This window comes from Phalaenopsis equestris, unplaced genomic scaffold, assembly GCF_001263595.1.
Source record: "Phalaenopsis equestris unplaced genomic scaffold, ASM126359v1 Scaffold000800, whole genome shotgun sequence".
NCBI classification, from domain to species: Eukaryota; Viridiplantae; Streptophyta; class Magnoliopsida; order Asparagales; family Orchidaceae; genus Phalaenopsis; species Phalaenopsis equestris.
The window spans coordinates 217,553-241,313 of NW_018165240.1; the positions used below are offsets into that span (position 1 = coordinate 217,553).

A 23,761-nucleotide genomic window follows, 5' to 3' on the forward strand; every position below is an offset into this window, starting at 1 on the left:
TTCTTTTCATTATATATATATATATTAAAAGTAAAGTTGAGGTTTCTCTCAATCATGGACTCTAAACAAACTCTTTGATCATCTCTCTTAATAGATCCTTCAGCTTACGCTCCCTCATTCTGTAAGATCTTTTCCGAATTGTTTTAGTTCATCAATCATACAAGATTTTACGACCTAAAGATATTCAACAAATTGAAATACATTAAACCAATATTATAAACATAAGCATCAAATTCTTGCGATATAATTAATAAGTTGAATAATGCAAAATAGTTATTTTATTTGTCTCATAAAATATTTGGATGCAAAAAAAATATTGTTTTTTTACTTTTTGGACTAATTTCATTTTTACAACTATAACACTCAAACTTTTCACCAAAAATTAAAAAAAAATATACTAAATTTAATGTATTCACATAATATTTATATTTATATTTATAATTTTTTAATCTAATAAATTTATGCATGAAAATGTGTATCTCATTTTTAAAAAATAAATAAAAAAATATTTTTGAAGTGATATTAAAGATAATAAAATAATTTTTTTTTTATATTTACTCAATTAAAAAAAAATATTAAAGCATTAATATCAAAATTTAAATATATGTGGTATTTATTTAAAATTTTCTATAAATAATTCATTTTAATCAGTCATCCCCTTCCCCACCCTTCTTCCCACTCAGCTCGGCTTTCCTTTCATCCCATTGTCACTCTCGCTGCACGAGAAAGATCAAAATGGGCTTCGATGCGTTGTAGAAATCCGATCCGTTTCCGATGGTTACCGGCGGCGCACGTTTTTTACGGCTAATCTCTCATCGGCATCTTCCTCTATAACTAGGGTTCCGGCCCTTGATTGATCGAGGGCCAACGCGACAATTATCGGAGTTTTGACGCGATCTGATCAACGGGGGGGACGAAACATGTTCAACAAGATCATGAAACGCGGTGGCCGGAAGGTCCCCAAATCCGATGCTAACGAGCCCACGGTCTTCTCCGGTGCTTTCCGCTCCGCCGGTGGTCCGGTTGTATCCACTTCCAACGTCACTATAAACCATGCGTCTCGTCCCACCGCCACCACCGCGGGACCCCAGCACCAGTCGCCGCTTGGCTCCCCCGGCGTCACCGGTGTCACTAGCGTCACTCCCCAGATCGAGAACCTCCCCCTCTTTCGTGATGTGCCAGTGCCCGAGCGCCAGACTCTTTTCCAACGAAAGCTTCAGATCTGCAATATCGTATTCGAGTTCTCCGAGTCCCTTAAGTTCGCACGCGAGAAAGAGACCAAACGACAGACCCTTGTGGAGCTCGTTGATTTCATTCACGCTGGTTCTGGCCGCCTGACTGAAGCAGTTCAGGAGGACCTCATTCGCATGATCGGAAACAACATCTTCCGCTGCCTGCCCCCGGCCTCTCATGAGAACTCTGGCTCCGAGAACGCTGATCCCGAGGAGGAAGAATCTTACCTCGATCCCTCTTGGCCTCACCTCCAGATTGTTTACGAGCTTCTTCTTCGATACGTCGTGTCGTCAGACACTGATACGAAGATCGCCAAACGCTATATTGATCATTCTTTCGTTCTCCGTCTTCTTGATCTATTTGACTCTGAAGACCCCCGTGAGCGTGAGTATCTCAAGACCATTCTTCATCGCATCTACGGCAAGTTCATGGTTCATCGCCCGTTCATTCGCAAGGCAATCAACAACATTTTCTATCGTTTTATTTTTGAGACCGAGCGGCACAGCGGAATTGGTGAGCTACTCGAGATTCTGGGTAGTATAATTAACGGTTTTGCTCTGCCAATGAAGGAGGAGCACAAGCTGTTCCTGGTCCGAGCACTTATCCCTCTTCACAAGCCGAAGGGAATGTCGGCTTACCATCAGCAGCTCTCGTACTGTATCACCCAGTTTGTGGAGAAGGATTTCAAGCTTGCTGATACTGTCATAAGGGGGTTGCTAAAGTATTGGCCAGTCACCAACTGTCAGAAGGAGGTGCTCTTCCTAGGAGAACTGGAAGAGGTTCTTGAGTCGACTCAACCAGCAGAGTTTCAGCGTTGCATGGTTCCACTATTCAAGCAGATTGGAAGGTGCCTCAATAGTTCTCATTTCCAGGTAAATTGGATCGAATTCTCACACGAGATATTCTGCTATTGCATGTGTGTTACTTACATAGTTTGCTCTATTTTTGAACTTATTTCATCAAAAAGTACACTGCTCATTTTGCCTCATGAAAGTATTATTAGTATTATGTTGGTATTAATTGGATAGGAATGACCAAACTCATAACTAATTGAGCGTTTTTATTATGAGGATGCTTGTTTTGAGTGATTCTTTACATTAATTCCTACGCACATATGAACTATCACAAACAAGGTAAAGATAAATTTAGCTCCTTAGCATATTAAAGGCTTCTGTTCGGGTAAAGATACTTAGTGATTGCATAAATAAGTTTATGATATTTTAATGGCAGGCATATCTTTGGTTACCAAAATGTTATAAGTTAAGCATAGTGCTAAACTTTTGTTAAGATCATACATGTCATTTTTGTCTAGCACACTATACCATATAATGTGGCATGTATCATTTAAAAACAATACAAAATATAAAAATCATGAACAATTTATTAAAAAATCAACAACATCTGACATGAATATTGTAATACAACATAGGCATTAGCAATATCATATAAATTGGATATAATATTACTTTAACATTATTAAATACGCGAGCCAATGGCCCATACAATTCTACTAGTTTCATATAAATTTTGCAATGATTTAATAGTTCATGGCATTGTATAGTTTAGGTGAAAGTTGATAAGTTGTTGGAGTAGAGATATGAAGCAACAAGAACAGGAACTAGTTTCAAACAGCTTAAATGGATATGAGTAAGTACCCTTACTTGAACTAAATAATTTTGTTGAAACTATGCCAATTTGTTTCAAACATCTTTGATCCACCTTCAAAAGTCGCCTTTCATGTATTCAGGAGTTCAACTTTAATAGCACATGAAAGTCAAATAACAAAAGCGAATCTTGAATTGACGGAGGAGAAGTAGATGGACACACACACACACACACACACACACACACATATTGGCCTTTAGTAGTTATAATTAACGTGTGTTAGCATAGATGTGCCAATCTTTATAAAAGATGTCAATTTGTCCATCATATTTGATTATATATACACTTTGAAAGGTGCTTCCTCGGTACTCTATTCCTCAAGCCAGAGTGAAATAAGACTGTAAGGAGAAGCTAGTCATTTTACTCAGAGTGCAAGCCTTGATATATTGATTGATATTTTGATAACTTTGAAAAAGAGAAAAAAATATAAAATGCATGAAAGAAGACTATCATAAAAAACGTTTTAATGGTACAGAATATTTCCCTTTTTTCAGTAACAAAAGAAAAAAAAAATGTTATGAGCGCTATGTAAGGACTAAGGACACAGGCAAAATAAGTGCATCAACAAAGAATTTACAACCTTGTTTTTATTCTATAAATAACAAACATAGCTAAGCAACCATTCTATAAGCTTTATTGATAAATATCATAAAATAATTGAGTATTGTTGGTATGTAAAAGGGGAAAAAAGATTTCTTCTTCCTACAATTATGAAATGCTGCTCCAAGTGGAAAATAAAACAAATACATTTACATGAGAATTGAATTTAGCTATTAAAACACTCATTATATGCCTAAAGTCCATCAATTTTCTTTTATTCATACAATCAATTTAAAAAAATTAGTCAACCATTAAACATAAAAACTTAACTCAGAATGCCATTGGCGCGCCATCTGCGCTATGACACTCATAGCGCATATCATACACTATTTTTTGTTGCCTCTTGTCATTTAAATAACTTAGTACACTGCACCATGCTATATGCTGTAACATGTTACTATTTTTCATTGTTGACATTTTTGTTTAAGATCAATTTTATAAATGCTTAAAATGATTGGGATTTTCATTCATTGTATACTATTGTTAGAGTTGACCATACTGTTTTTATGCTTTTATATTATTTTAGAAAATTTTTGAGTTACTTGTATTTTGACCTTTTACCTTGATTTTTTTCCTCTAACGTGTTAAATATGTAGTAGTATTTTTGCTGAAGTATATATATATTTGAAAGCCCAAAAGATTAATATATTAAATTGAAAAAAAAAAGATATAGATACAATGTGTGGGAGGGCCCAAATATGACACCCTGTCCACAAAAAAAAACCACAAAAAAGTTTCAAAACTAGAAAAACAGAAAATACATTAAATACTAAAATAAAAAACCTAACAATGCTAAAATACATAGTATCAGGTGGCTAGAGAGCGACTCAATTTGTTCTTGCCTCTACCTCTAGTTTTAGGGAAGGACCAGACTAATAAGTTGGTAAGATGATTGTCATTGCCAGTAGTAACCAATGTATCATCCAATATGTTCCCGAGTTGGAGTCGGCATCCATTCTTTTTCTTCCTCCTGAAATAGACCTGCCATTCCTTATCCGAAGAATCAGTCTGATGGGGTAGAGCTTAAGCAGAAGGAATACCAACCGTAGTACCCACAATAGGTTCTAGTATATGTGAAGTATGAGTTGCCTCTACATCGTATACTTCCTGGAGAAGTGGAGCTACGAGACTTTTCTGAGTATCAGTCTGAACACTATCATTTGTAGGTAATAGTCCAGTAGGTAATAGTCCATCAATATTTTTTTCTATGGGGTTTGAAGGTGTCAGCATCACATCACTCGCAGTAATAGTAACGGCAGGGGCAATAGAATCAGACACCAAAATCTGTCATGTGGTATATATATCCTTAGAATCATCCTTATTCACTTGAACTTTAGATTTCGAATTAGGGTAAAGCTTATGACATTTATCAAGAGTATGCCCAAACATCTTACAATGAGAACAATAAGAAGATCTATGCTCCATGACGATTTGTTGCCAATATCCATTATGCGTTGTACCTAACCAGACTTCAGTAACATCAGACAAAATAATATCTTTTTCTACAAGTATTCTGACCACAAAAGGTCTGGTAAGGTTGAAAGTGAGTAGATCTAGCTTTATAGGGTCCCCAAGTATCACACCAATAGAGTAGAAAACCTGATGATGAAAAAAATGCAGCTTGAGACCAGGTAGACTATACCATACCGGTACAGTAGGAGGTTCATGATTATGGTCAAAATCAGGAGACCCTTGAGTAGTTTCATTGGTTTACCAATGATGTTAAGATATTTTTTTGAGACAATACGAGTGTAGCCTTCAGTCACTGTTAACTGAATCAAAACATGTCTCACATCCATGAGCCCCACTTTTCACTTTCCTGCTAATTTGAAGTCATCAAAACTTTTCCTGATAACTTCCATAGTTGGGCGTCCCCACTGAAATTTTCCAATGAGATCAAATTTAAATTTGTCAGTCAGGGTTGAAATTTCTGACTCAGAGAAAAGTAGTGCTGTCTTTCCACTATTCCTGCTTGCATTCTTAGTATAGGGGCAGTCACCTGTACTATCACAATTCTCCTTATAACTTGAGGGGAAGACAACCGCCGTCTCCCCCTGAAGATTACCCACAACGTGGGGAAAAGAGGTTTTATCGGGCTCAACCGAAGAAGGAGGAAGCTCCATCACAACAAGTAACGACAAGGGGAGAAGAGCTACAAGTCGGACATAAGAGGCGATGCTGCGCAAAAGAGAGGAAACACAGACGACTGCGCGGATCGCACAGAGGACAACGCTTATCCACGGACGTTGTAGAAGCTAGAGATGTCTCTGCAAGACAATCTCGACGACGTGCTGCAACGATCCCGACGACGCCCGCATGGACGAGGCCGAGGCCCTTCGTTGTTGGGCGCGAAAGAGAGGACGATCGCAATGGATTAGCGCAAAGTCCTTCGTAGCTGTCGTCGAATACGTCGTCGAGCACGAGAGAAGGTGGATTGAAGGGCGAATCAATACCAGGGTCTCACCCATATATATATATGTACACACATTATGATATGAATTCTAGAGTTTAAGCTCGATTGTTAAAATTGTAAAGTGCCTTGGGTGTACTTTTCGAGAAGAGAATATTATGGAATTGAAAATTTTCTTTTATAAAATTATAATTAGGTTAGATTTTTTTTATAGGGATTTCAGTGTCATGCATTAAGGAATTTAATAATATCCAATTGAGTGTAGTTAAATTAGGTTAGATTTTTTTTATTGGGATTTCAGTGTCATGCAATAAGGAAATTATTAATGTCCAATTGAGTGTAGTTAAATTGTGAGCATTAGGATGGATGTGGAACATAATTAGAAATATAATATTGAAGAATGATTATAAGTGGTGATGGGAATCTATTGAAGATAAGAAACTTATGGTTTGGGCTTGTAATGTGAGGGATAGAAATTGCATTGATAAGCTTGTACATGAAATTATTTTTTGAGGGATCGAGAAGAAAAAAAAAGTTAAACTAAAGATGATAATGGTGAGTTGTGAAAGATTTTTAAATAGTTAATACCTCTCATTCAATACCCAAATAGAGTAAGTTGGGAATAATAATTTATGAAGACAACTTTACATCGTTGGGATGGGGTTAATTATGTTACAGATGATTCTGTTTGTGTGTACAATCAAGTAATTCAGTATTAGAGTTCCAAAACGTCTTTAATTTGGTAGAGTAATTCCATTATATATGAACTTGAAATTTAATGTCTATGATGCAGATGCATGTGTGCCATATCGATACCAAATACAATCATAAAGAAAAATAAAATTGCCAGACAAAGGTTCGATATTCACCACACATTTGTTTATTGCATCTCAAATTTTATTGATAGGGTTGGCGATGTAAGATAATTATTAAATAAATATCTTAAATATTAAAAATTTTATAGAAGTAGTAATTGATGCATTAGAGTTCTCAGTTTATAAACGTAGTGATAATCTTGTAATAGGGAGCATTACATGGTGAACTGAGATTTGAAAATTTATGTAGCCTCCTCTCTTATAATTTTCTTTCTTTTATGATTTGGATTTATTGCTTCATTTCTATTTCTTGTTTCCATATAATTGAGGCATTCATTGTTTTAACTTACTTTTACATCTTGCATTCACGTGCTATCTCGCATAACGAAACTTTTGCCCCATCTGCTCCACCCTAGTCCCTAGTCTGCCAATTCACAAATCTAATCTGACAACTACTGTTTGTTTATTCACACTTACTTTTGCCTTCTTGCATGTCTTACTAGAACTTAGTTCAGTTAATTCAGGTTCAAATATTTAGTATTTTAGTCAACTTTTGTTGGTTGCTTGCATCAAAATCTCCAACAATTTGTAGATATCTTTCCAGAGCTTTGTTAGTTTTCATAAGCTTCTATGAAGAGACTCTTCAACTGAATTTGTGGATACTATAATCTTATTCCTCTTCATTTTTTTTTAAATTTCGGGATGGGGCTCTCTTTAGTCACCTCATCTCTAGGATGGACTTCCCATTCATCTATCCTCTTCAAGGAGAATATTCCTAGCTTTATAGCTCAATTAAAAACCTATATTTCTTCTAACAACTGTTTTACTCTTCAAAGTATAATTCTTTATGGCCAAGGGGAATTTATGCATGTGATTATCATCATCAGCCCTCTTTCTTGTCAATGTCTTTTTCACCCCCAAATTTATTTTCCCTTTCTCTCTTTGGAGAAGTGTTGGCCGGAACTAGTTGGAGAGATTGTGTCTAGAAAAATGTCATGTTGGAACATGGAATAGTGGGTGTGATGCAGCTTTTAAATTGTTGATATCCTTAATTAGCAAGGTGGCATAAATTTTGCATCTCTCTCTCAATTATTTTGTTAGGGGATTGATGTCCTATGTTTGAGATGTAATATTAGCGGTACTATTATGACTATGATGTGGTTCATCTTTTTGTTTGATAACTTGGTTAATGAGATGTTACAAAAATTTTGCATTGCGTTTGCTAAAAATATCTATAATGATTTGGTGTCAAGAGCTCTCTCTCACTCTTCTCCTTAGCACACTTTTCATTTTTTGCTACATTGTATAGTTATTATGTTATTAGCATCACAATTTTAAATGGCAGAATGATAGAAACTAAAATAATTACAATTATTTAATCATAATTTTATTATTTTCCCATAAATTATCAATTATTTTTTTAATTTAAGCCATTGGATTATTTTTTGATTCGTTAAATTATCGATATGATTTTTTAAAATGAATAAAAATTTAAAAAAAGTTACAAGGCTGTAATAACAAGATAATAATAATAATAATAATAATAATAATAATAATAATAATAATAATAATAATAATAATAATAATAATAATAATAATAATACGTTTCTGTTTCGACACCTGTTTGTTCGAAACAGACGCGCCGATATCTGGGGAGTTAAACAAAGGACTTAACTTATCCCTCGTCTCCATGTTCAACCCCATTAGAGAAGTGAGCGAGTTGCAGAGATAGTGGGAAAGATGACGGGAAATCAAATGAGGCAAGAGGGAGTAAGAGATGCCTTGAGGAAGAAGAGCAGGGAAACCAAGCATTTTTCTCTATTTTGTAGCTCACCGAAATTCGATCAAGCCCAGTAAACTATCGTCGAAAATACCCATGCTCTAGTTAAAGAAGAAAATGAGGAACCCGAAAAATGACGTCGTTGGTTGCATCTATCGTAAAGGAGAAGAAAGAGGAGCTGCGTGGGAGAGGCTCGATTACTTCCTGTGCGAAGGAGAATCGAGCTGTGTTGCAGGAGTCTAGTTCGCAGTGGAGAGCAAGCCGAGAGTCTCGTGTGTAGCAGAGGCTTGGCTGGGTATTTTTGTTTGTGAAGGAGGAGGTGAGGGAATTGTGTGGTTTCTTGTAGGTGGAAGCCGAATCAGAGGGAAGAAATTCATGCCCCAACCGAGCATAATTAAGTAGTGAATTTAATAATTAAATCAATAATCTTTGTTAAATTAGGATATTAAAATGTAGTGATAATTTAACTAAATAATATAACATAATTAAATAGTGGATTTAAATAAATATATATTAATATCAAATTTCATAAAATATTATAAGTTAAATATTTCAGTTATAAATAACGATAATTTTTTTAGTTAATTTACCAATAATAATACTTTATAATTGATTGTAGATATTTTATTGTAGAAGAGATTTCAAAATTTAAAAATAAGTAAAAATCATTTAAAAACAAAACGAGTACTCCTATTCTTAAGTTATAATATCATTTTTGTATTTCTTGTTGTATGAATTATTATTCACATTTGATTAATGCAATTGATTATTCTATTCTTAAATTTTATCGGTCATTTCGATATGAATGTTTATAGTCTCTCATTATGAAAAATTTTATGCATTATAGTATTAAATATTATATTGAGTATTATGAATTTGTGAATAATTTGAGCTATATAGACTGATTGTAATAGAGCTTGATTATGATGGAGTTTTCCTTTTTGATCCCGGTGAGGGAATACTAAGATGCTCGTGCACGTAAATGAAAATATTGAAGTATCTTAACCAGTACAATTTTTTTTACGGTGCTTTTACGATGATTGTACAAATATAAAGTACCATAAATATATTATTGATATAGTAAAACAACTTCATTATTATGAAATATCCCAAGTGAACATATTTATAAACAATTAAATGTTTTATATTGATCTATTAATAGTTTAACTGACATGCATTTTATTTTCTTTTTCACTGTGTTACTATAGATATAAGTGTGAGCATTCATTGAATTTAGTTAGCTCACTGTTGTTTTTAACTAATATGTCATGTTTAATTAATTGATTAATAGATGAGAGACAGAAAAATAAATATTTATACAAGATACAAATAATTTGATTTAAGGTAAATTTATAATTACTTTAATTTAATCTTTTTTCCATAGTGATTTTATTTATTAAATGTTAGTTATAGAAAATGAATATATAAAAAATTAATTTTTACCGTTGTACTGTCTGTACCTGTTTTGGTTAATTCTAAGCTCTGAGTCAAGTTGTGACATTGGCTTAATGGGTTGTGTATGTCACTGTTTCTCTCTATCTTTTTTTTCTGAAATAGTCTCCATACCCTGAACAACATTGAATCCAACATACACTTTCTTCCGGCTTACGTCGGCTTCACGATTTGTTTATGGGGCCACGTCGTGTCTAAGAAGACTTTTAAAGTTTTGAACTAAGAGATTCTACAACACCTATGCCCTCACATACATTAGGAAGATGTAATCTATCTCTCTCTATTGTTTGCCATCAAACAGCTTTATTATCCTCCAAAGAGCTCTACACAACTATCATCTGATTTACCATATTTGACATGTTCATATAACATTCTCATCATGCTTCTTAGGGCACCCTCAACTTTTGCAAGCCCTCAAGGAATCTCTTACAATAAATAGTCTGTCTTGTTATTATTGAAAATGACTTTTATAATTGAGAAGTTCGAACATACCATCCAACTTGGGGTGCGTTTGGGGCAGTTGTAGTTGTTGCAATAAGCGGATTTGAAGTTGCTTTTAGAATAAAATACTGTTAGAAAACAAATGTTGGTGAAACAATATGCATGTTTGGATGATCTGTTGTGCTACAGTTATTTCTGAGAAAAAGACTGTAACGACCTTTGTTTCTGTTCGTTTTTCTTTTTTTTATTTTAACAGGAGTCGCCAGCTTGTCGATCGTTGTATACTTCCCTTATTCGAATAAATCTTTTCCGAATCAAATCAGTGATTTGAAGAGGAGAGGAACCAGATAAAAAGAAATATACGACAAAGTGACAAACGAGAGAAAAAATAAAACGTGGAGAGTCTACGTGCGATAAACTCGCAAGGATATGTCAAGAATATCCGCCCAAACAAGATCGGACGGAGGCACCTTGAACCGATATCTGCGAAAGAAGTATCTACGTAAACTACCCATAACTAGAGAGTAAGGTGTATGTATTTGTTATGGGGTCAAGAGCACTCCCTGAGGAATGTGTTCCTACTGGTTAATTACATCTTGGGGGATACCCAAGAATACTCTCGTTAAAATAAGTTTCGCTTTTATTATCATAAACCTACGGTATAGGCAATCAAAGGAAGGTATTCCACGTGGGAACAGTCCCGATGCTTCAAAGCTCACGCTAAGCCATCGGACAGAGATCGAGTCTCTTACATCCCAAATTAGTAGCGGCTCATCGGCACACAGGGCCCACGGAATAACCTAAATCATCTTAACGGGATATCCCAACACGTCAAAGCACGTCCGGGCCATAAGGGTAAATGACAAATTGTCGTATCCCAAATGGGAGACAACTCATCAACATCAAGCTGTCAAAATGATATTAACGAAGTCAATGAGCGACAGGGCTCGAGGGGACTCAACAAAAAGGAAGGTAGAGTGATCCTAAAAAGTAGAGATAACTGGGTCGGGTACCACATACCTGTCATCCACAACTACTAGGATCCTAAGTCTATTTGATCGTGAAGGTAGTTGACAAAACACGTCTTGAGATCCCCGGTCAGTAATTCGTGAATTGCGTCATCCACGGGAACCTCGGTAGCCCTAAGGTCAAATGAAGGAAACTATCATATGATTATAAGCTGGAGCTCTAAAAGGTGAGACTTATACCTGCCGAAGTGACAAAGATGCCTCAGGAAAGAAGAAAAAGTGAAAGTTCAGCTACAAAGCTGGAAACACTCTAAACAAAAGGACTTACACCCCTTCTGGGTCGAGGAGCCTTCTAACACTCTGGGCGCACTAGACAACCACCTGTAAAGGAAACTATCATATGATTATAAGCTGGAGCTCTAAAAGGTGAGACTTATACCTGCCGAAGTGACAAGGATGCCTCAGGAAAGAAGAAAAAGTGAAAGTTCAGCTACAAAGCTGGAAACACTCTAAACAAAAGGACTTACATCCCTTCTGGGTCGGAGAGCCTTCTAACACCCTTGGCGCACTAGACAACCACCTATATAAAAGTATGTTGAATAGTCAGGTTGAGAAAGCACGGGGATTCTTTTTCGGTTATGCAAATATGAGTGCAAATGTGCAATTATCTAAAGCAGTTTCAAGTATTGTGAAAACCCTATTACTATGTACAGGAAAGTAAAATTGTAATTTTTAAATCATGAATATTTTAATCATAAATTTTAATTTTCTTGAATATTTTATTTAGGAATTTATAGAATATTAAGAATTAAGTCCTAAAGAGCCTATATTTCATTGTGAAATCCCAGATAAATCGCAGAAAGAAACAGAGAAAACATATGCAAGTGCAGACATGCAACATGATGCAAAAAACAAAACAAGCCAGATCAAAATAATAAATAGGCCGGTGCCGCTGGGTCGGCAATATATCCCAGAAATAAAAAAAAACGGTCGGACTCCGCATATACATGCCCGGTCCTAATTCTATACATCAATCTAAAATATAAAATTAAGATACAGAGCACAAACATCTGCTCCTGGTCCCCTTCACGTGGTTCTCATGCCAAACACATCGGAACCCGTGCCCGTATTTTATTTTTGCTACAAGACTCTTAGACTCTAAAAAGTACATGGGAAAAGAAAAGACTCAATCCTACATGAAAACAAGTGTTAGCGGGAAAACTCACATGCAAATAACGTATTATGAGCCATGCCTTATAAGTGGAGGAGATAAGTAGCACCTGCAAGCAAAATTATCAGAAATCATCACGTGCTACCCCATAGCGATACCTGTGTGCCTGCATAAATAGGCAGGACTCCCTGCAGAAGAACGCCATAACACACTATCACACATATACAATATGTAATCACACCACAAACACAATGCAAAAGAAAGATGTCTGACTAGGACAACCAATCCGGCAGAGAACAATAGCTTGACATCAAAAATACTACTTAGCATTCTAAATCCTGGTCTAGCACACTATCTAACGAAAAATGCGTCAACCTAGTATCTAAGTGCGAGGTAAGTTTGTGTATAGTATGACTTTGACAGGGTCGTCATACCGGCCTCATCCTAAAGATCCGAATGATCTAAAGTGTGTCACGAATCTAAAGTGTGTCACGGAGAGCGGTGACACAAGTTAGATCTATTAGATATTTAGCACAGTCATACTCGTGTGAATCCCGATGATTTAACTCGCATTACTCACTGGGATCAACCCGACAAGCAATGCTCGTTAAGGCATTGCGACCAATACGGAGTCACTCTCCTGACGAGTATGACAAACCATCGAAGAATGGGCAAAACAGACAGTCATGCAGAAAGCCCACGTTGTGACTGCTTGACCGAAGTACAAGACAATCACAATGGGCGCCCAAAAGAACGAACACACCATATAAATGAATGCAAGGATGCTACACACAACATGACACACACAAACGTGATGTACCGGTGAAACATGCTACCTATAAAAAGGAATTACACCTGTTCGGGGACCCGAGGTGTCATGCAACTAGCAGACACCAGCTATAAGTGAGTTTGCATCGAGTAAACAGATACCTATAAAGAGGAATTACACCTTACCTGAAAGACACTCACATTGCAAACATGCATGATATGCAACAGACATATGATAAGTGCACCAAAGTGGTGAAGGCAAGTATACCGTGACGACAATGACTCTGAAAAGATGGGCATGTCGTAGCGGCAACAACCCAAAAGATGAGTATGCCGAGGTAGTGACCTAGAGATGGTCATGCCGTGACGGCAACAACCCGCACAAATAGGTATGCCGAGGAGGCAGTGACTCGGAAATGTGCATACCGTGACGACAACGACCTGAACAAATGGGTATGCCGAGGAGACTGACCCGAAAGTGGGCATGCCATGGCGACAGCGACCCGAACGAATGAATATAACGAGGAAGCAATGATCCGATGGTGGGCGTGCTGTGACGACAGCGGCTCGACAGATGAGTATGCCGATGAGTCAATGACCTGGAGATGAGCATGTCGTGACGGCAGTAACCCGTGCAGGTGAGTATGTCGAGGAGGCAGTGATCCAGAGATGGGCATGCCGTGACGACAGTTGCCCGAACAAAAGAGTATACTAAGGGAGCAATGACCCAATGTGGGCATGCCGTGACGGCGGCGACCCGAACAAAAGAGTATGTCGAGGAGGCAGTGACCCGGAGGTGGGCATGTCATGACGACAGCGGCCCAAAAGATGAGTATGCCGAGGAGGCAGTAACCCGAGGATGAGCATATCGTAGCAGCAGTGACCCAAACAAATGGGCGTGCCAAGAAGTCAGTGACTCGAAGATGGACATATCGTGTCGGCAGTGGCCCGAACAAACGGGTATGTCGAGGGGGCAGTGACCCGGAGATGGGCATGCCGTGACGGCAGTGACTCGAACAAAAGTACAATGCAAACAAGTGGCGGTGCTCATGCAAAAGAACAAAGAGATACATACACACAAACATGCAATACGATCATGCACAACATGCAACGACATGCAATATGATGTGAGTGATTGATCGAACAGACTGTGGTGGCCGGTCGGGTCAAAGTGATCAGTCGACTGGGACGAGGTGTCCGGTTGAAAAAAAAGTGATTGGTCAACCGAACCGGAAAGGTATGTCAAACCAAAGGGATCAGTCGACCGAGCCGGGGCGGTCGAGCGAATTGAAGTGCTCAAATGATCATGCATATGAGATGTAATATGATCTACATAACACAAAAAAAATGCTATGAAATGGTTCATGCTCATGCAATGAAACCCAACCTCTCGACGGCACGTCGAACTCGTCATAACGACCTCACCTAGGTACCTAGGGCCGACGCACTTGGATCTGCGACATCGCTGCCTCCAACTTTGGTGTGACAATGTGGAGGGTTTCCCCCTCCTATTTCTCGTAGGGGAAACTCTCCACCGTTCGTAGGAAATACTAGCTACAAAGCTTTTTCGCTCAACGAACATCGACAATCTTATAGGACGGGCTAACTACAAAGCTTTTCCCGTCCTCTAAGATCAAACTCAACTAATCCCTCCAAGGGAGATTAAGAGCGCCAAAATTGTGGGAAATTGGGATTCAACCCGACCGGATAAAGATTTAAGGCTCACAATAAAAGGGAGACACTCATGTCTACGGGGGTGTTTGGTCACGCATGGGAAGTCCTAACCTAAATGCTAGTTCTAGGAAATCAACGATCAATAACATAGGTACGTTGAGGCGCCTACTCACGCCGGCGCACGCACCCCGTGTGGGCGATCGAACTCACACGATTGGACATCACTAAAACCCAGGGCCAGCTAGGAGTTAGGAAATCTCACCATCGTGACGGTTGTAGAAGCGTTTTATTTGCTTGCTCCAAGACGTCGACGTCCGGTCCATGCACCGACGTGCCTCGCAACGATGGAAGAATAGACATAGGATTGAGGGCAAGAGAGACAATAATCAGTGAGTAAGAAAGGTCCACTTTCCGTTGAATCTCGTAACAAAATACATGGAAAGTAGGAAATAGCAGGGAGCAAAATACTCAAAAATAATAATTTTGGCACATAAAAATATAACCAAAATATACCTTTCGCGATAAGAGGTTGAACGGATCTTTATATGACGTGACATCATCGCCACCTCGACGATGAGGGAAAGGCAGCAAGATCGTCGCGCTCCTCGGTTCGCTGTCCACAAGGAGAATAAAGTCGGCGAGTTCGCGTGCGGTAAGGGAAGGAGGTGATCGAGCCTAGCACATGCAAACATGCCGACCGACGAGAGGGAAGCAGAGCCAAAGAGAAGGCTCGGCCAGAGAAGGAGGCCAGCAAAAGGGAGCTCAAACTGGCAGGATCTCAGCGCCGGAGTTGGAGGAGGTGGCCAACGAAGTTCCGGCGCGGCAAGGAGATAAAGTGGGCTGCTCGAGCTTTGGCTTTTCCATGCTCGGGAGAGGGAACCATGGATGCTAGGGAGAAGATCCGGTTGGTGGCGACGTTCTCCAGTCTTCGCCAACGACGAGGGAGGTCCGACGAAGTAGGCAGCGGCAAAGGGAGAGGGGAGCTGCAGGCGGCGTGGTTTGCGAGAGCCAAAGGGCGGCTCCGGCTGGCCGACGAGGAATGAGGGCCGACGGCAAGGCTCCGGCGAGGGAGCTCGAGCTTCGAGCTCCTGTTGGCGAGGTAGGGGCCGCTGCTAGTCGCGTGCCATCGCAAAAGATTCGAAGATCAGGGAGAGAGAGATAGGAGCGTCTGATAAAGGAGAGAGAGGGAGCAAAAATAAAATTAAAAAAATCCAAGTTGGCTGCAGGCGCGTGGGTTAGATAGGATAGGATAGTTTTTTTTAATACTTTTTCGGAGGCATGATATAAAAAAAAAGAGGGGGAGCGTGTGAGCAGCAGATAAGTGAGGGGAGAACATATTTTTTTTATTTTTTAAATAATAATAATAATAATATTATATTACTATTATTATTCTCCACGCGTTTTTTTTCTCAGACAAGTCCTCGTGGCAAAATGAGGGTCTCCCATAGGTAAAATTAACGTTTCAGACGCGACCGCGCAGATCGTTTCATCGTTCGAGGTCATTCGGGGTCATTAGACACTTTTTTGATGATCAGACTAAAAATGATAATTTGCGCATTTTTAGTCCTCACGCGAAATCGTGGTGCAATGGACGTCATTCCCAAGTGGAATCGACGTTCCAGACTCGCTCGCATGGTCCATTTTGTCGTCCGGGTCATTTGGACAACTTCACTGGCGATTGAGGCAATTCAAGCAAAATTCGCGCGTGATGCGACGAATAATATTTTTCAACCTGATTGGAGTCGTCCAACGTGATAAATGTCAACCGACCTTCGCTTAAGCGAAAGCTAAAGCCCAACAAAGTGACCCTAGTTACGTGTCCCTTAACATGCATCGAAAGGTTCCGGGTGGGTGTCTCGAGCTACCAGATATTACGGACGAACCGTAGACCATCTTGAGCCATGCAGGCGGACACCCTACACTCGTGATATCAAAAATTGATGTCAACACCGTTTTGTACATGTGTTAGCTGTAAGTTCACAGTTTCAGAATTAATTCTAACAAAACATCATAAATAAATTTCTACAGTTTAAAAAAAAGGTCACGCAGATGTCATAACTAACACAGAAGGATGAGAGCAGCATAAGCCCCATGCTCATTAATTTCATATTTTGAAAGTCCAAAGAAACCAGAGAATGCCACACAGATGTCATGACTAACACACCCAAATGCCACATAGAAGAAAGAGAACCCCATAAGCCCCCATGCTCATCAATTCATATTTTGGCATACCACGCCATAATAGAAAATCCACAAAATGGAAGAGGAAAATCGAGAAATGCATAAAACTAGCCAAAGATATGAGAAGGCAAAAGACGGACTCACCCAATCGAAATGAGGGAAGATGCAAATTTATTCATACCTAAAATGAAGAACATTTGGGAACAGAAAGAAGAAAGAAGTAACCAAATCTAAAAAACCCCAGGGATCTACTGGAGACTACAGGGGTGGAGCTAGGAGAGTCGAGAGAAAACAAAAGTAAAACGGCGGAACACAAAGGCCTAACGATGGTCGCGGAACGCTAAAAGTAGCCGCCATAATGCATAGAAAAAAAAGGCAGCACGCACCACAATGGTGCCGCTGCCCCCAAACAGACCCTTAACAACATGTTTTTCAATGATAAATAATGAAAGATTTATTTAGAGCCATAATGTATGACGTGATGCATGTTATTTTAATTATAATGCAAAATATTAAAACTTATGGATGGATTGATGGTTAAATATTAAGGAATATTAGATCAAAAACAAACTATCATGATTATATAACCTATTGAAGTCATGCTTAGTTTTAAGTGGTCAATATTTTAAGGATATATAAGAAAAAGTTCAGGGAACTTTTTGAATGCCACAATTCAAAGTCATTGAAAACGTTGATAAGCACATGTTTAACATCAAGTAATTATCTATTCTTTTAATTATTTAACACTTCTAATGTTTTAACATCTCAAGTTATTAAAAAATTGATATCTAATTGTTCATTTGTACTTGATCCTAGTTTAGAGGAAATAATCTTAAATTTTGTGGCCATTGTTTTATGAACAAAAGGAGAAATTAAAGAAGAAACTTCTATATGAATTTGCTAAAATTTAGTGTCATAAGCACCAAAAAGAAAGGTTGAACCGAGCACAGATGTAGAAAGAATGGTTACTTCCAATGAAGGTTCACGGCCTCAAAGCCCTTATTGAATTATTGAAAACATCATTTAAGGTACAAAGTAAAGTGATCATAAGATCATAAACTCTAAATGTGTGTCACCATTTGCAACATGAGATTGGCGAGCCAAGCATAAATGTTAGAGAAATGGGCTTAGTGAGTCACACATGGATGACCTTACTTGGGATTTTCAAGAAGGGGGTGTGTCGACACCAAGAGAGAAGGAGGCCTTAACGAGCAACATGGGAGATCATTGAGTCAGGATAAAGAGGAAGGCCTTAAGCTCTCATGTATATCCGATTAGATTTTATAAATTAAAATAAAATTAAATGTTAAACCCCAGTCAAAATAAGATAAAACTAAGATATAAGAATTTAAAACAAATAATTTTAAAGAATTTTAAGCACTAATCAAAATATTGCACGCCATGGGTCACGACATTGCCCATATATAACATTAATAAAGCATCGTCCCTTTTTATTCCCATGCACTTCACCATTTGCCATGGCACACATTGTGGATGTGTATGCCTTATAATGATTCACCCTATAATCCGTTTGAAGGTTAGGGCGATCATACATACATGTACCCTACGTGCTATAGCCTATCATCATTTTCCACTTTATTGTGGCACCATGACTATTTTTAAACTAGTTTGTCAAAACTGTTGAGACTTGCCTGCTGACCAATTGTGCTGTGCCTCATGTGAAATGTCTTACCTAACTTGATTAGACTTGATATCAACATGATCACATGATTGACTTGGTTAACCCTCTAGAGGAGCACCCCCAATGGACGTTATTCTATCTCGAGATATTCATATGGAAACTGTGATGTCATCACACTCAAGTGCCATGTCAGTATAGTGGGTCCCATCTTATTAACAAGTGCCTCACTTGGCTACTTAAAATGCAAATGTCAGTTAGTGCCACATGGGGCTACTTTAATTGACTAAAGGAATCAACATGTCTTCTAAATGGGTTGCATCACTCTTTCTAATGGTTTTTTGGAAATTAAAATTGCCCTTTGTAAACTTAATATATTTTTTTGATTTAGAAGTTGCACAAGTAATATGAGAATAAAAAAAAGATTTAAAAAATGCTAAAATGGATAGAAAGCTTTGAAAATGATGATCTTTTTAAACATTATTTTTTTGAAAAACTTTTAAATAAATGCAAGTGATTCTGTTGAATTTTAGAATAATGTTGAATAAAGTAGAATACTTTGGAATGCTTGATAGTTTCATTGATATGAACGGTGATATAAATAACCCTTACAATAATCCTATAATAAGAAAAATAATAAAAAGAAAATAGTATGAAAGGAAAGATATTTCACCTGATATCTCCAATAATTAATTCATATTAATTATTAAGAGATATAAAAACTAACATAAAATAAGAAAACAAATAATTCATAATTCATGGAAATAAATATAAAATAAGAAAGGAAATATTTCCTTATATTAAGGAAATAATTTATTTCTTATAACTTCTTATAGATAAGAATCTTATAATAGGAAAAATAATAAAAAGGAAATGATATGAAAAGAAAGATATATCACCTGATATCTCCAATAATTAATTCATATTAATTATTTGGAGATATAGAAAATAACATAAAATAAGAAAACAAATAATTCCTAATCCATGGAAACAAATATAAAATAAGAAAGGAAATATCTCCTTATATTAAGGAATAATTTATTCTTCATAACTTTTTATAGACTAGAATCCTATAATAGGAAAAATAATAAAAATGAAATGATATGAAATGAAAAATATATCACCTGATATCTCCAATAATTAACTCATATTAATTATTAGGAGATATAAAAAATAACATAAAATAAGAAAACAAATAATTCCTAATCCATGGAAATAAATATAAACTAAGAAAGGAAATATCTCCTTATATTAAGGAAATAATTTATTCCTTATAACTTCTTATAGGAATAAATTATTTGCTATTATAATTCTTAAGACCTTCCCTGAAGTTTGGAATTTATGTTAATAATTCATAACTTGCTGAGTACTGAAGAAAAATTAGTTGTTTGGATTATCGAATTTAATAAATTCGGGTTTGACTGAATTTTGAGTTTTGTCCGCCATATGTTTCGGCGTAGAAGAGAGATTCGAGCTTGGTTGAATTTGCTGGATTCTAACTTGACTGAATTTTGAGTTTTGTCTGCCGTATGTTTCAGCGTAGAAGAGAGATTCAGACTTGGCTGAATTTTAAGTTTTGCAGGGAAAGAGACAATCAAAAGGAAAACTGACTTTTAGTTGACCACGGCTGTCGACTGCAGAGAAAACATGTAAATCACACCCAATAAATTTTGTTGACAGAGAAAACAACAGAAGAAAAAACGGCTGAAAACAGAGCTCCCCCTGACGCTTAGGCCAGAGAAGAAAAAAAATACTGCAAGAGAAATGACCGGCTGGAAATGCAGCTCCACCTGACGCTTTGGCAGGAAAGAAGAAAATTCTGCAGGAGAAATGACCGGCTGGAAATGCAGCTCCCCTTAACGCTTTGGCAGGGAAGAAAAAAAATACTGCAGGAGGAAGGGTCGGCGATGGATTTTGTCGGCATTGTTTGATCCACGACAACGATATCTCTGACGATATGATGATGAGGCAGGTGGCAGCATCGCTGGTGTCACCTTGGTTGGGGCCCTTCGCTGGTGCAGGCATATGAGGATACAACACAAGAAGTTTTTTTTTATGGTTTGTGGTGATGTATGGCTAAACTCCAAAGCATTTTTGCTATCATGGTTTCTTGGGAGTCGTGTACAGAAGTGAAATAAGATCCCCCGACTTTCTGAAAGGCCTCGGAGAAGGAGAATCCTCCAAAACATCAGCCTGCGCTTTTCTAGGCAATAGCGGTGGAATAGAACTTGGCGTTGTATGTGCTCGTGCCCTGGATCATTCTGAAACCTTTGAAACCGTGGATGGAACGCCAGAGGGTACCCGTGTCGTCGAAGACCAATTGCAGAACCACGACGCTGTAGACCAGGTTGGTGTGCACTGTGGCGGAGTTCGTAAGGAGACCTTTGACGATGTGGCGGCGAGTAGCCCCCACGGCGTTGTCTGGACGACGAAGAATCACGAGGATGAACATCTTGTGGAATTAAGTCGGCGCTGATGCGGCAGGGAACTGCGATGGCGATCATCGGTATTATATAATGTCAAGATCGCTCCCTCTGCCATTGCTGGTTGGAGGCTTGACGACCATGCTGCTGAGGTTGACGCCGATGCGCTGACCCGGAGACAACGATAGGGGTAGCGCCTCTGATTCAGACTTTGAGGCAGCATTGAGATCGAACTCACGAGAGCACATTTTTGTGATTCTGTTCACGACTTCTGTAACCTAACGAGGCGGCGGGGAATTAGGGATTTGGAGAAAAAAATCGTCGTTTCAAATATCAAGATGAGTGTCCCTCTCTTCCTGCGTAGAGTATGGCAGAAAGGGAGTCCAACAATTTTCAGAGGAGGGTCGGTGACTAGAGTACGAAACATTTCTCTGATATCATGTTGAGTTTTAGAATAATGCGGAATAAAGTTGAATACTTTTGAATGCTTGATAGTTTCATTGATATGAACGTGAATATAAATAATCCTTACAAGAATCCTATAATAGGAAAAATAATAAAAAGAAAATGATATGAAAGGAAAAATATATCACCTGATAACTCAAATAATTAATTCATATTAATTATTAAGAGATATAAAAAATAACATAAATTAGAAAAACAAATAATTCATAATCGAAAGAAATAAATATAAAATAGAAAAGGAAATATCTCCTTATATTAAGGAAATAATTTATTCATCATAACTTCTTATACGAATAATTTTTTTCCTATTATAATTCTTAACAGATTCCTTTATAAGTACAATACAAAAAAATTAAATCATTGATTTTAAGTATTTGAAAGTAAAAAATTCTTGAAATTTTAAAAAATTTTGTTAAAAATGAGAATACCCTTTCTCCCCCTTAAAAGAAGAACAATCCTAAGTCTTGGTCAAGTCTTTCTACTTTGGTTGACCCGTAAGGATGCATAGACTAGTTGATTGAGGTTGCATTAGAAAGTGCTAGCACACTAAGTTGAAGCATGCTAGAAAGCATTCCGATACGCTAATCACCTTTACGGGTTGTGGGCTGATACAAGTCAAAAGAAGTTTTTCATAGAATTTAGGGCAAAAAAAATATTTTTCTCTACTAACACAAAATAACACAACTCAAATACATAAAAATGAGCATTTGTAATTGAAGAGGTAGGCAATTTCTCCCAACACTTATAATTCGAGAGGTAGGTGATCTCTCCAAAACCCTAAACCTAAGACTCAAGACAAGAATCTCTTGCATAACCTAACACCAAACATATTAAACACTATTTATACCCCTAAAAAATAACTAATAAAAGATTAAATTGCTCTTAGGTGCATAAAAGACTAAATTGACTTTAGGCATTGAAATAACAATAATTTCCCACTCAAAAAGTCATTGTTCTGAAGGTGGAAAAAGAAGAAATTGCTGCTTGGTCAAGTCGTTTGGCTCACACATGACATCCTCATATGACAATTTTTTTCCATTTATTCATAAATTCATAGGAACACTCATGAGTTCAAAATATTATCTTCTGTGCTTCTGTCGGCAGCATTCGAACTTGTTAGTACCTTGATTTCAAGTCATTCTTGGAGAAGATGACTGTTCCAAAATACTCATCAGATAGCTCATCAATAACTGAAATAGGAAAATTGTGCATTATAGTTTACTTGCTCACACTGGGTCTAATAATCTATCCCTCGAGCATCTCCCTGATCAACCTCTCTATCTCATTTTTTTGAATCTCGGGATACTCATATGACTTGACACTGATAGGAGGAACACCTTCCTTCAATGTAATAATGATATGATCGTGCTCTCTCAACGGCGTCGTAGGCTGCTGAATGATGTCAGAAATTATTGCAGAAGCTGCTTAACAAACTCGAGGAACTCTATTGACTCTGGATCCCGGATGTCCTCTAAACTCTATAAGTCTACTAAATAGCTCAATTTTGCTTCCCATATCATTTTGACCATGGTTTTTAGCGAGACCATGATTTTGCACAAGCCAGCATCCTCTCTCAGCACCACTTTCCTACTCTCCGCCCTAATCTCCATAGTTAAGGATTTCAAATCCACCCTCATCTCTCCAATCTTCTGTAGCCATTTCATCCTTTTCATCCTTAGATTCACATCTGTAATTCTCAAATCCGAGGGAATGAAATTCTCCACCATCTATAGGCTCTGTAGTGTCAAGACCAATCCACTTCAAATTCCGTCTTTTCTCCAAGTTCTCTATGCCTATAATGACCCCAAAATTTTCCTAATCTACTAATTTCAATCCCAACTGATCCACGACCTGATTTGAGGTGAAATAGTGAGTTATCGTGAGACTAGGGAGTTATCGTGATGTTAGGTTACAAATGATTCGTCATTGGCTTCCTTGGGAGTTATCGTGACTAGGGCTTCATGGTGAAGAAGGATTGATGCTCTGATACCAATTTGATACTAACCAATAAGAGTTTCTCACAAAATTTAGGGTAAAAAAAATATTTTTTTCCTAATACAAAACAACATAACTCAA

General features: G+C 37.6%; 1 protein-coding gene across 1 annotated transcript in view; it reads left to right on the top strand.

Annotated features, from left to right (window-relative positions):
• Positions 1–664: 664 nt before the first annotated feature.
• LOC110031296 (serine/threonine protein phosphatase 2A 57 kDa regulatory subunit B' beta isoform-like) overlaps positions 665–23,761 on the top strand; it is a 50,837-nt gene continuing 27,740 nt past the window's right edge. The window contains exon 1 of the mRNA XM_020734427.1: positions 665–2,105. Coding sequence (XP_020590086.1) covers positions 921–2,105 — 1,185 coding nt within the window. The 5' untranslated portion in view covers positions 665–920. The remainder of the gene's footprint in view (positions 2,106–23,761) is intronic.